Source organism: Salvelinus fontinalis, chromosome 5 (assembly GCF_029448725.1).
Source record: "Salvelinus fontinalis isolate EN_2023a chromosome 5, ASM2944872v1, whole genome shotgun sequence".
Taxonomy (NCBI): Eukaryota; Metazoa; Chordata; class Actinopteri; order Salmoniformes; family Salmonidae; genus Salvelinus; species Salvelinus fontinalis.
The window spans coordinates 22,927,621-22,942,079 of NC_074669.1; the positions used below are offsets into that span (position 1 = coordinate 22,927,621).

A 14,459-nucleotide genomic window follows, 5' to 3' on the forward strand; every position below is an offset into this window, starting at 1 on the left:
AACATTGGCAGTAGAATGGCCTTACTGAAGAGCTCAGTGACTTTCAACGTGGCACCATCAGAGGATGCCACCTTTCCAACAAGTCAGTTTGTCAAACTGTAAAACCCCGGTCAACTGTTTGGAATGAGATGTTCGATTAGCAGGTGCCCACATACTTTTGGTTATGTAGTGTAGGTTGGTATGACTGACGAGGGGTAGGTATAGAGTGGGATGTAGTGGATAGGGAAGGAGAGGATGGTTTAGGGATGAAGAGAAGTGAAAAGGATTAAAGGGGATGGGGGAGGTTAGGTGTAGAGCTAAAGAAGGTTGGAGAAGGGTAGATAATGTTCTGGGTGAATGGGGGTTGAGGTAAGGCTAGAGCGGGCTGGAGGGGCCCTGGGGTAAGGCTGGAGGGGCCCTGGGGTAAGGCTGGAGGGGCCCTGGGGTAAGGCTGGAGGGGCCCTGGGGTAAGGCTGGAGGGGCCCTGGGGTAAGGCTGGAGGGGCCCTGGGGTAAGGCTGGAGGGGCCCTGGGGTAAGGCTGGAGGGGCCCTGGGGTAAGGCTGGAGGGGCCCTGGGGTAAGGCTGGAGGGGCCCTGGGGTAAGGCTGGAGGGGCCCTGGGGTAAGGCTGGAGGGGCCCTGGGGTAAGGCTGGAGGGGCCCTGGGGTAAGGCTGGAGGGGCCCTGGGGTAAGGCTGGAGGGGCCCTGGGGTAAGGCTGGAGGGGCCCTGGGGTAAGGCTGGAGGGGCCCTGGGGTAAGGCTGGAGGGGCCCTGGGGTAAGGCTGGAGGGGCCCTGGGGTAAGGCTGGAGGGGCCCTGGGGTAAGGCTGGAGGGGCCCTGGGAAGAGGCTGGAGGGGCCCTGGGAAGAGGCTGGAGGGGCCCTGGGAAGAGGCTGGAGGGGCCCTGGGAAGAGACTGGAGGGGCCCTGGGAAGAGACTGGAGGGGCCCTGGGAAGAGACTGGAGGGGCCCTGGGAAGAGACTGGAGGGGCCCTGGGAAGAGACTGGAGGGGCCCTGGGAAGAGACTGGAGGGGCCCTGGGAAGAGACTGGAGGGGCCCTGGGAAGAGACTGGAGGGGCCCTGGGAAGAGACTGGAGGGGCCCTGGGAAGAGACTGGAGGGGCCCTGGGAAGAGACTGGAGGGGCCCTGGGAAGAGACTGGAGGGGCCCTGGGAAGAGACTGGGGGTATGGCTGGAGGGGCCTGGGAGGAGACTGGGGGTATGGCTGGAGGGGCCTGGGAGGAGACTGGGGGTATGGCTGGAGGGGCCTGGGAGGAGACTGGGGGTATGGCTGGCGGTAACGGAGTGGCTATTTAAAGGGATACGGCAATATTTGTTTGTTCTACTTACCCAGAGTCAGATGAACTTGTGGATACCATTTTTTTTATTTTATTAATATATATATATATATTTTTTGCATTTTCCAATTAAAAACATTCAAGACAAAAGTGAAAAGATATTAGACAACAATAGGACAAAGTGACAGTAACAGACGAGCGTAACAAAGAAAAAATAAAACTAATTATATATACAAACATATAATAATAATGAGACATTGGATCGTATGGTCACCTGCCATAGGCTACTTATTATACATTACGTGTGAAACATTATATAAGGATTATATAGAGATTCAATCAATGTGTTGTGGGGGGAGATTCTCCATATAGTCAATAAAAGGTTGCCAAATTCTGTAAAATGTCTAACTTATTCCTCAAGCAGTAAGTAATTTTCTCCAGTGGGATACAACTATTACCTTCCGATAGCCACATTGCAACTGGCAGGGAGGAATCCAATTTCCATTTCAAGGCAATACATTTCTTGGCAATCGCTAGCAATATTTCTGTTAGCTTTATAGTATGGCTTTGCCTAAGATCAGTGTTTAGTAAAGTTGCCCAGTAGACAGACCCCCAGGTCTAAAGGGAATGCAACCCCGTGAATTGAGGATATTGTATTGCATACCCCTGCCAGAAACCGTGTAGTTTTGAACACTGCCAAGTGGAATGGAGGAATGTTCCTTCATCTGAGCCACATCTAAAACATAGGGAGGATATATCAGGGTTGAACTTGTGCAGTCTAGATGGGGTGATATAGAGCTGATGGAGGAAATTAAACTGGATTAGTCTGTATCTGGAGTTCAATGTGGATGTAACACCATCCCTGCATAGGTCACTCCATAGACCCTCATCAAGATCAATACCCAGGTCTTTTTCCCATTAAGTCGGGGTTTATCTAGCTCAGGCAGTGTTAGTCCTGACATAAGTGCATTGTAAACACGGGAAATGGTCTTGAACAGTGGTTGGTCTGCGTGGCAGAGTTGTTCAATAGGTGACATCTTAGGTAGGTTCCATTGTCCCTTGAGTCACCCTAATAAAGTTTCGTAGTTGTAGGTAGCTAAAGAAGTCCCTGTTAGGCAAGTGGTATTTCTGTTTCAGCTGATCAAAAGACATAAGAACTCCCTCCTCGTAACAATGTTCCAGAAGAGTGATCCCCTTATCAGACCATGGTCTAAAGTTACTATTCTGGAAAAACATAGGAATCAATCTATTGTTCCATAAAGGGGTTTTAGGGGAAAGGAATCCCCCTTGTCCGAACAGCTCATGCAGTTTGCACCATGCCAGGACAGAATGTATGATTAAAGGGTTGTCTGTGGTGGTTTTTATAGATTTTCTGTACCATTTGTAAAACAATTCTGCCCCAGTGTCATCATTTACCTCAAGCTTTTCAATGTTCAACCATGAGGGGGAGGGACCATTGTCAAACCTCTGAGCCAGAAACCTAGACCGCGCAGCCCAGTAGTACATTCTAAAATTGGTGAGGTTTAAGCCCCCTTGACTGTAATCAAGGGTCAGTTTATCCAGGCCAACCCTAGGGGTTTTGCCGTGCCAGATAAACCGTCTGGTCAGCTTGTCGAGAGAGGAAAAGAATGCTGCGGGAACAGGGATAGGGAGAGATTGAAACAGATATAGAAATCTGGGCAGGACATTCATTTTAATTACATTGATTCTACCCAGTAGAGTGAGAGGTAAGTCCATCCATTTACAAAGGTCACCCTCCACCTTTTGCAACAAGCTGGCCAGATTGAGTTTATAGAGGTTGTTCAGATTACCATCCACCATTATGCCCAAATATGTGAAGCCCATAGGCGACCATCTAAAAGGAAACTTGTGCTTGATGGTATGATGGTCAAAGACAGACAACGGTAAGATTTCGCTTTTATCAAAATTGACCTTATATCCAGAGAAAGAACTATAACACTGTAGTAGGATCTGCAAGTGAGAGAGGGAGTGTTCTGGGTTTGTTAGAAATAAGATAAGGTCGTTCGCAAAGAGTGATAATTTATGGGTATGGGGGCCCACCTCAAAGCCATGTATGTCAGGGCACGTTCTAATAGCCTCAGCCAACGGTTCGATGGCGAGGGCAAAGAGGTGGGGGCTAATTGGGCAACCTTATCTGTTCCCCCTATAGAGAGGGAAAGAGGAGGAAGTAATCCCATTGGTAGCAATCCTAGCTTTATGAGATTTGTAGAGTGATTTTATCAAATTTACAAAAACGGTACCTAAACCAAACTTTTCCAAGACGCGAAAGAGGTATGGCCATTCAACCCTATCAAAGGCCTTTTCAGCGTCGAGGGAGACTGGGTATTTTGTTTTTGTTAGCAAGGTGAATTATATCAAAGAACCATCTGAGATTATTGGAGGACAATCTATTAATTATGAAGCCAGTCTGATCTGGGTTGACCAACAGGGGAAGACATGACTCCAGTCTCTTAGATAGCATCTTGGTGACCAGTTTACAATCTGTGTTAAGGAGAGAGACTGGTCTATAGGAGGCGCACTTTAGCAGGTTTTTCCCTTTCTTGTGGATTACAATAATCACTGCTTGAGAGAAAGACTCTGGAAAGCAGTTGTCTTCCTTGGCTTTTTTAAGTACCTCCATAAGGTAGGGGACCAACAGCTCCCTAAATTCTTTATAGAACTCTGGAGGGAAGCCATCCTCCCCAGGAGATTTATTAGAGGGTAAGGATTTAATGTAGATACCATTTTTATGTCTCTGTGTGCAGTATGAATGGAGTTAGCGTTCATTTCACGAGCCAATGCAAATTAGTGTTAGCGCAATGACTGGAAGTCTACAGGTGCGATGGCTAGGATTTGCACAATTACCGTGTAACCGACGGTAATGGATGAACTCGGTCTTGAAAATGCATCCATTTCATCCATAAAAAACAAAAATATCATTTTTTGTGTGTGGAATGAACAGCTGACGGAAGACAGGACGGCAGGGCATTCATTCGGTTGTGTCGGTTTCTCCAGTAACAATGTGAAACAAGCAAGGTGTTGTAGCAAACAAGTCTTTGGTTGTCTAGGCAACGCCCCCTTCCCTGCAGCAGCTCACATATGAATAGAGCTTGGAACCTCTAACCCTGGCAATAAATGCGGTAAGGCGTCAATGAAACGCAGACATTCCATTGACCAGATTGCCGCACATTCAATAAATATGATCTTACAAAGTGGATATTCCTCAATTCCTTCATGATTTATGTATTGTAACAGGCCCACAATGTGGTTGCTTAGGGACGATTTTGAATATTGTTGTCTGTTTTCAAATCAAATGTTATTTGTCACATGCTCTGAATAGAACAGTGAAATGCTTACTTACAAGCCCTTAACCAACAATGCTGTTTTAAGAAAAATAAGTGTTAAGTAAAAAATGGATGAATAAATAAAAAATTCAAAATAAAAGTAACAAAATAATTAAAGAGCAGCAGTAAAATAACAATAGCGAGGCTATATACAGAGGGTACTGGTACAGAGTCAAGGTGCGGGACACTGGTTAGTTGAGGTAATATGTAGAGGTAAAGTGACAATGCATAGATAATAAACAGAGTAGCAGCAGTGTAAAATGGGGGGGGGGGGGGGGGGGTCGGGGTAGCCATTTGTTTAGCTGTTCAGGAGTCTTTTATTGCTTGGGGGTAGAAGCTGTTAAGAACTCTTTTGGACCTAGACTTGACGCTCCGGCACTGCTTGCCGTGTGGTAGCAGAGAGAACAGTCTATGACTAGGGCGGCTGGGGTCTTTGACAATTTTTAGGGCCTTCCTCTGAGACCGCCTGGTGTAGAGGTCCTGGATGGCAGGAAGCTTGGCCCCAATGATGTACTGGGCCATACGCACTACCCACTGTAGTGCCTTGTGGTCGGAGGCAGAGCTGTTGTCAGGCAATGACCAGGCAATGATGCAACCAGTCAGGATGCTCTTGATGGTGCAACTGTAGAACCTTTTGAGGTTGTAGAACTTTTTAAGGTTGTTGTCCTAGTACCACACTGCCAGGTCTCTGACCTCCTCCCTATAGGCTGTCATCTTTGTCGGTGATCAGGCCTACCACTGTTGTATTGAGGATCAGTGTGGGGGATGTGTTATCTACCCTTACCACCTAGGGGTGGCCCGTCAGAAATTCCAGGATCCATTTGCAGATCGAGGTGTTTAGTCCCAGGGCCCTTAGCTTAGTGATGAGCTTTGAGGGCACTATGGTGTTGAACGCTGAGCTGTAGTCAATAAACAGCATTCTCACATAGGTGTTCCTTTTGTTCAGGTGGGAAAGGGAAGTGTGGAGTGCAATATAGATTTCATCATCTGTGGATCTGTGGCGGTATGCAAATTGGAGTGGGTCTAGGATTTCTGGGATAATGGTGTTGTCAGCCATGACATGTAGAAGTTGTTAATTTTAATGTTTTGAAGTGACTGCTAAATCCTAACTCCTGTTCGTATAAGCTGGTTAGCTAGTCAGTCATTTAAAAAAAAAAAAACTGTAATGCAGTTTATTGGTAACAATGACATGAACATGTGTTGGGGTTGACATCCATACAAGCATTAAACTCAGACTTTTGCCTCAACATAGTGTGAAATACACAATAGCCTAAATGTAAGCTAATTTTTCTGGGGGTCAATGAGGCGACTCAGGATCTTTCCCCCACAGCCCTTTCCCCCATGCGTTTCAATTGCTCTTCCATTGTTCTGTTCAAGTTCAATAGGCCTTTTTAACACTTCTATTTGACTAGTATTCTCATGGGTACACTTGCAATGGCTGCCTGGTATTGTGATGCAATCATTTCCAATGTCATGTAGAATGTTCATTCAAATAACTGATGTGCCTCATGCACTGGAGTGTCATTTTTGTAATGTTGAATTAGCAAATGACAGCATGTATTGATGGGTACACTTCCTGCCTTTACTTCCTGCTTTTATTTCCTGCTTTGCTCCTTGCAATGGTCACAAGTCTAGCCATTATGCCATCCTTGACTTGAATGGGGATGCCCATTCTATTCATTCTATTTCTATGGCAGCACATGCAGTCAGGAGGAGAGGGGAAAATGTGCGTCTTGTATAAAATAAATTAGCCCCTGACCCTAGCCATGCCCAGCTGTAGCCTCTTCAGCACCCAGGCAGTGAGATGGAGCTACCGTAAACTCTCCAGTCCTCTGGTGCTTTTATGAGAGACTCAGCCTATTACAGAACTAATCTGCAGCTATCAGCTGGTGTCTCCATGTTCCATGTTATTTATGATGATTGCAGAGTTGGAGCAGAGCAGCCTGAAATAACAGGGATTTATAAGATCATAAACACTACTGGAAAGACAACTGAGAGCCTCTGCTCTTTCCTCTGTCCTGGCCTGTAGAGTGCACACACATCGACATATGAGGGCGCGCACACACTATTTTAGGCTTCGGGGATTAGGTTTATGAGTTAAGTTTGGGGTAAGGGTTTGGTAAATAAGGGTTTGGAATAGGAATACATGTACTTTCCAAAAAAAACTGATAATTCACAAAAACAAAGTTGTGTGTGTGGAGGATGTTAGGGGGGTGGAAAAGTTATGTTCCTACCCTGCAACTCTCCAACCACTTTAATCTCTTGTATGGCTGTGACCCTCAATGGTGCCGGAGTGTAGCAGTACATTTTTCCCACAGTGGTTTTCTATGCAGAGCCACCTGCAGTAAGCTGATATCACACACACTCACACTGTCCCTGTGGGGGGTTTGGTCAGTCTGTTAACCAGAGCAGCCCCTCCCCTCCCTTCCCCATGTTGCTTCCCCCCTCTGGGCCTGTCTGGGATTCTCATCCGCACAACCCTGCACGTACAGTAGAACCATGATCACAAACACTCTGAAGAAGGGAGGACCTAAAGATTTGGAGAAGGGAAGAGGGAAAGGGAGTGGGAGGAAGAGAGGGACTCCTGGGGAGATGGGAAGATGAAGCAAGCGAGTTGGAAGTGTAAGAGAGGGATGGAGAAAAGTGAGATATGGCTGCACAGGGAAAGTAACGGATAGACAAAGCTGACTTCAGGGAGCGTCAGTATTGTGTATAGTTGATGACATATTGATGTATTGGTCTATTACACAGACAGGCAGGATATACATTTGGTGAAGTGCATATTTCCTTTGTTTTTCCTGTGGGTAGGTTAGGTGACATCAGCGCTCTAGATCTCTCTGATCCACGCTGATCACTCTGTCTCTCTCCGTCTGTCTCTCGCTTCCTCACTATCTCTCTTTTTCTCCTCTCCTCTCTCAGGCTCTCGCTCTCTCTTACATACTTTTTCTCTCAATTCAATTAAATAAATGCTTTATTGGCATGAATGGGTGTTTGCCACTGTTTCCAAAGCAATGTATATGAAGTATGACACAAATGAACAGTATGTGTGACAAACAATTTGAATATCAACAAAAACAATTATACTGTACATAAATAATACACAAAAAGGAAAACTGCAACAATTGAGAAATTAAATCTAGAAGGGGTCATGTACATGACATGGTGGGAGCTATTGTCACTTTTCTTATGACAGGCCAGGACACACTGCAGCAGCCTCTATGTTTTCACCTAACAAAATGCAGATTTTTTTTTTCTTCTCAACATGCAGTTCAAGAAATCCTGAAATGCTTTCTTTAAATTTCAGGAGATGAATACCTCTGAGTCATTGGAGCAGTTTAGTATGAAGTGCTGCTCATTCTCTAGTTCACCCAACCCACAGTGCTTACATCGTTTTTCTTCGCAGACCTTCCATGTCTTTCTGTTTTCTATTTGTTTCTCTCTCTTGCTCTCTCTCCCCTCTATCTTTCTCTCTCTGGAACACAGTGTACAGACAGCTTTAGACTATAAAAGACTCAGGATGTTTGATATCAGCTTATTTTCCCACCATTACCACTCCTCTTCCATCTTTCCATTCCTCTTCCCTCCCCTCTCTCCTGAGGGTGGTTGGACCAGACACTGACCAATTCATTGACGTTGAGCTCTTGGCCAATTGATATATTGGTCAGATCACTTTGTTCTGTCGGGGGGTTCTCTCTCACACACACACACACACACACACACACACACACACACACACACACACACACACACACACACACTCTGACCACATTCTCTTACATACCTTTTATGGGTAGCTGTTGATACATCAGCTGGTGTAGTGCTGCTGGATCATGGGGCAGCAGTGCTCCCCTACATATTTTTTTTTATGTATACACAGAGCTGGTCAAACTATTTTTGGAAATTGAATTCTGGTAATTTATGTATGATTTATAGTTAATTACCACAAATTACATAAAAATTATAGTATGACAAACCATATAAATATTTATAGCAACCTAGAGGTAGGTAAATGGTGGTTTGTTCCACGTCTCCTCTCTGGCGGTGTCGAGAATGATGAAGAGCTGTAGGCTACTTGTGTGTACTGCAGAGGCCGGTCAGAGGCTTGTCCACTTTGACCAATCAGAACATTGAAAAAATAATCACGAGCAGTTCCTATCCTATTTTTAAAGGGATACCATCTTTATGTCTCAGTTTCCAGTGTGAAGGAAGATAGTGGTAGTTTCATGAGCCAATGCTAACTAGTGTTAGCGCAATAACTGGAGGTGTATTTTATTTAACCTTTATTTAACTAGGCAAGTCAGTTAAGAACAAATTCTTATTTACAATGATGGCCTACCAAAAGGCAAAAGGCCTCCTGCGGGGATGGGTTGCTGGGATTATAAATAAATGAATGGGTATCTGCTAGCAAGAAAGGCTAATAGTTTAACACATCTGCTTTAAAACAGTCATTCAAGAAGATCTACATGCATATTCCCATGAAACTGATTGTGATCAAATTATTGGCATGCAGATGCCGTTTCGCCGATAAAATGTAAATAATTATCATTCACGATTGACAGCAATGATGGCCTATTTTGAAACGAGGTACAGTATGCCTAACTTGGAGAGTGAGGGTATTAAAAATAGAAACGTTTCTTCTACCACTGGCTGGAGTCTGAACTTTCCTCCATTCCAGTAGCCCTCCTACCCCTCTTCTCCTCCAGTGCTCTTGTTTCCCCCAAAGACAGCATTGCAGACAGAACAGCTAATCTGATGAACATTCCCATTAGTTCAGCTTCTCTGCAGACATTGTGATCTGACCTGTGTGATGTAGTCTGAGTCTGTCCTGAAGGAACATTATACCTGATGTTAAATAGCTGTTATGTTTAGTCCGCAATCACATGTATGAGTGTGTTTGTCTACTCTGTTGGGAAGTCCTGTTTAACCATCTGTGTCAGGTGCCGTTAATCACTTTGTGCTATGCAAAATAACAAATTGATTGATTGTGTCTCCAGACAACTTTCTGGGTGGTGAGGGAGATCCTTCATGCTCAGACCCTGAAGATCAGAGCTGAGGTACTCAGTCTGTACATCCGAACTGCCAAGGTAAGGAACACAACACTACTGTTTATTCTCAACAGATTCTTGGTTCATTTCCACATGAGTGGACAATAAACCTATAGTAATGCAAATGTGTGTGTATACATTTCGAGTGTTCTCTGTTCCCAACAGAAACTGTGTGACATAAACAATCTGCATGCAGTGATGGCTGTGGTGTCGGGCCTACAAAGCGCTCCCATCTATAGACTCTCCAAGACGTGGGCGGTGAGTTACTGTGTGTGTCCATGCATCTCAAAACAATGGTCTTTCTCTAACCGCACCTTACAAAAAACTGAGTTGGTTGAAAATGTGTTGACGGTGTGTTGTAGAGCAGTGGCAGATGTAAATTGTCTTTATCTCACCAGTCATAAGTCATTACATGGTCATTACTGGAATATCTACTGGTTTTGTGTATATGAAGCATATGTGCAGAAACTTCAGCGAGAACATTGATTTAACGTGCACTGTCCCTGTAAAAAATAAACTCTCATACACAAACTCTCACTCACTCTCTCGCACACTGGTCACTCTCTCGCTTTATTTCTCTCTCACACTCTCTCGCTCTCTCTCACGCACTCTCTCACTTTCTGGCAAGGCTGAAAACCAGACTTAGCTTGCCGGGTAATGCACGGTATTATATTGCACTCTGAAGTGACCGGAAAATTAATAAATTAGAGTGAATGAATTTGAATCACAATGAGGCCATTCCAGGGAAATTATCCCCAGTTCCCCCGCCACAACAATATTCCTGGCTCCAGGTTGGATATTGTGCTTCTTACGTCCAGATTTGAGCTCTTTCCCCCCTCTTTTTATCCCTTTCTCACTTGCTCCCTTGGCCTTTGCTTTCATATGTTCCCATTTTTATTTATTTAGTCTGTGAATGTTGAATTAATTCTCTGTATGTGTACAATAATTCAACTCTCTCTGTCTCTGTGTAGTTGTTGAGTCGGAAGGACAAAGCAACGTTTGAGAGGTTGGAGTATCTCATGGCCAAAGAAGACAACTACAAGCGCCTGAGAGACTACATACGCAGCCAGAGCATGAACTCCTGCATACCATACCTGGGTAAGATGCAGACACTTTCCCGTCGTTATTCTCCCTGCCATTTGATGTAGGACTGAGAAGCTCAGTTCTGGTGACTTTTTAAAGGGACTTTCTACTCTAAAATGAATGGAAATAAAAGTATACTGACACCATCTAAAATATAATTTCCACCTTTAGAAATGAGGCCAAAAACGTATTGTTACAATTATTTTAACATATTGAACCATGCATATAGCTTATGCATGGTCCATATGATCAGGTATGCAATTAGCAATCAGCATTATCACCTGTAGCCCAACTGATGCAGCATAGTGGCTAGAAATAAATAGGCTGAAGAATGGGGTTGCCTATCTGCATTTACCCTATTGAGCTCATCATTAGCTAGATCCCCAAGTGTAATCTTTTAACTAGTTACAATTCATCAATATGATGCTATGTCCCAAAAAACTAGCATGAACACAGTGAATATAATGTAGGCCTACCTGTTAGGGTAACTTGGGGTAAAACGGCCCCTGCCTGTACCCCACACAAACCACTTAATGTTAAAAATAAATAATCATCCCCTAACACTTTCCCTGGTTGCCACCACTATTGCTCAACTAAACATTTAATCTGTCTCATCACAATTTAAGTCACTCCCCCAAAAATATTTTGCGGTAGGGTGGCAATTTTCCCCAAGTTGCCCTACAATTTACTCTCACCTATGCACTCACTGCAAATTGCAGAGCTGTAATGTGCTTAACCATGCCCCTGCTAAAAAAAACTCTGAGTTTAAAATGGTGCAGTTTGCGCATATTTTGGAGTTGAGAAATAAAGTATGAATGGAAAGCTGGGTTCCTCACGATTGCGTTAAGAATTGTTGTGCATTGACTGTCTGAGAATGTTTCTCTCCCCATGGCACTCGCCACTTGAATGCGCCTTGAGAGAAATATTTATCTCGCATAGAACGCACACCAACAAGCCGACTAGGTAAATATATAATGGGGTTTGAATTGTTTTTACACATGTTGTTCCATATTTTTTTGCCGTGACGGCAATGATTTTGCTGTGGCGCGGCGCCACAGCTAAATGACTGCAGCGGAAACACTGACCCATGTGCCGCTCATAGCTGGACTAACACATGAGTCATGGAGAAATCATTAAAAGTCACATGTTATTTATTTTTCCTCTGCTTCATCATTTTATATTTATTCCCCCTTTCTTTCCTTCTTTTCCTCGTTGAGAGCTGGCAGCACAGACTGTCTTACTGAGCACTAACAAGGCCCAGGAATCCCCTATGAACTACAGGGGGAAAACACATCCGTCTTCTCGCAATCGCTCACTTTCTTTCTCTTGTTTTCTCTTGCTCTCTCGCTCTCTTCACCTCTCTCCCTCCCCCTCACTCCCGCTCTCTCACTGTCTCTCTCTGTGTGTGTGGTTGTTTGTTTGTTCTGTTTTTCCTTTGACGACTAGATGGAATGTTTCTTATTTTATTAGCTCTAGTAAAACTGGTGATTCTCTGTAGTTCCTCTTGTGGTACATGTGAATGGGAAAAGGCAGGAATAGTGCGCTCTCTTACAATCACTCCACACTCTGTATACAGTAGAAGCAGCCATACCGTGTGTGTGTGTACACAGAGTGTGGAGTGATTGATTGACTTCCCTCTCTGACTGGTATCTTAGTGATGTGTTTCTGCTCTGTTTCCACACCGTGGCTGTGTTGTCCCTCATTGGAGGGTATGTGTTCTTCAGTGGAATGTGTGTGTTATGTTTTATTTTTACCGGATGTCCTCACAAGGATAGTAAAACGAGGAACATTTTGACAAGTGGGGACATTTCGCCGATCCCCACAAGGAAAAAGGCTATGTTAGGAGTTAAGGGTTAGGAGTTAAGGGTTAGGAGTTAAGGGTTAGGAGTTAAGGGTTAGGAGTTAAGGGTTGGGAGTTAAGGGTTGGGAGTTAAGGGTTGGGAGTTAAGGGTTGGGAGTTAAGGGTTGGGAGTTAAGGTTTTGGGAGTTAAGGTTTTGGGAGTTAAGGTTTTGGGAGTTAAGGTTTTGGGAAAATAAGATTTTGAATAGGAATCAATTGTTTGCTCCCAACAAGGATAGTTAAACAAACCTGTGTGTGTTGTTCCGTGGAACCCTGCTGCTATTAGAACTAGAGGTTTGTTCATCTGAGCGTGTGCAAACCAGAGATGTATAATACTCATAGTACAAACAGGCAAACGGCTGCTCTGCTAACAGGAGATTGCTTATTTGAGGTAGCTACCTTACAAAACCCCTCAAGCAGTCAAATGCATCCATGGCAGTAGTCATGAGGGGCCTTTGCTCTATGTCAGTCCTAGTACTGGGAAAGGGATTTGGGAATGGGACTCTGAGATATGACAGTCCGGGATATTAGAAGAGATGAATGGGATATAGGAATTGAGTCGTAGGGGAATCTTCAGTTGAAGTGCTGAATCCAGTGTGGCTCAGTTGGTAGAGCGTGGCACTTGCAATGCCAGGATTGTGGGTTTGATTCCCACGGGCAACAAAAAGTATGAAAATGTATGCACTCACTACTGTAAGACGCTCTTGATAAGAGCATCTGCTTAAATGGCTAAGCAGACTTTCTGTACCGGAAGAGGCACACACATACACTCCCGCACACACACTGACCTGAAATTCACACTGTGGTCTGAGATTTTGAATGGGAATCAATGGTTTGGTCCCCATTTGGCCTGTTGACATAAGTAGAGGAGTTGGTTGAATTCAATAAGCTGTGTATGTGTCTAAAGGGACACACATATTCGAACCTTATTGAATTTAACCACACTTCCACCCCTTTACGCGGCAGACCATTACAGACTTGGCTGTTACTGGAGATTCACCCATGTTCTGAGGCAAATCCCTGGCTGCACAGAATAGTGCCAGAGCCATTGGCAAGGTGTCTGTGGTGCAGTAGGGTTGGAGCTGGGCTGTGGAGGAACCAATGTAATGGAAATATGAGGACAAAGTGTCAGATGAGAGAACTATGCCAAGTTGCTATCCAACTCTCCAAACCAACTCTCTTCAATTTCCCTCTGTTTCCATGACCTACAGCCACAGTATTGGAGCCAGAGATACAGCAGCGGTGTGTGTGTGAGTGCATGCCTATATATTGTGTGTGTGTGTGTGCATTAGCTCATCATCCTTGCAGTGCTAGCTGTGGTGTGTGTGTAAAGACTAACGGCTCCTTAGGGACCTGGGTCAGAGGAGAATCATAACTTTAGGACGTATCTTAGTAAAACTGAAAGCTTAGCATTTTAACACGGAAAGAATGTCCCCCTCCCTCCTGTCTTTTTTCATTCCCTGCTCCCCTCCCCTTTTTCTTTTTTGTGTCCTTTCCTTTGTGTCTTCAATCCATTTCTCTGTTGATCACTCTCCTTTTATCTCTCTCGTCTCCCCTCTACTTCAGTATCATTTTTCCCTGTCCTCTTTCTTTCTCCACTTTTACCTTTTTGTTGTTCTGACTCCAGGCTCTCTCTCTCTCTCTCTCTCTCTCTCTCTCTGTCTTTGTCTCTCTCTCTCAACTACAGAAATGTGGTTCTCATTGTTCCTCCTCCCCGTTCCTCCTCTCCCCCTTTTCTCCTCCTCTACTCTCCAAAGCTGCATTCTTTCATTATGAACTCCTGCATAATGAGAGGTTTCATAAGACTATCATCCTCCATATTTACTACCTCTCTGTTCCTGATAGCTCCTTCATACAACGGTATAATCAAACA

At 44.4% G+C, this 14,459-nt stretch overlaps 1 protein-coding gene across 7 annotated transcripts in view; it reads left to right on the forward strand.

Moving 5' to 3' along the window:
- LOC129855328 (ras-specific guanine nucleotide-releasing factor RalGPS2-like) overlaps positions 1–14,459 on the forward strand; it is a 147,666-nt gene that overhangs the window by 75,155 nt on the left and 58,052 nt on the right. For all 7 annotated transcript variants that reach the window (XM_055922864.1, XM_055922865.1, XM_055922867.1 and 4 more), the window contains 3 exons: positions 9,613–9,702; positions 9,829–9,921; positions 10,635–10,761. In XM_055922864.1, coding sequence (XP_055778839.1) covers positions 9,613–9,702; positions 9,829–9,921; positions 10,635–10,761 — 310 coding nt within the window. The remainder of the gene's footprint in view (positions 1–9,612; positions 9,703–9,828; positions 9,922–10,634; positions 10,762–14,459) is intronic.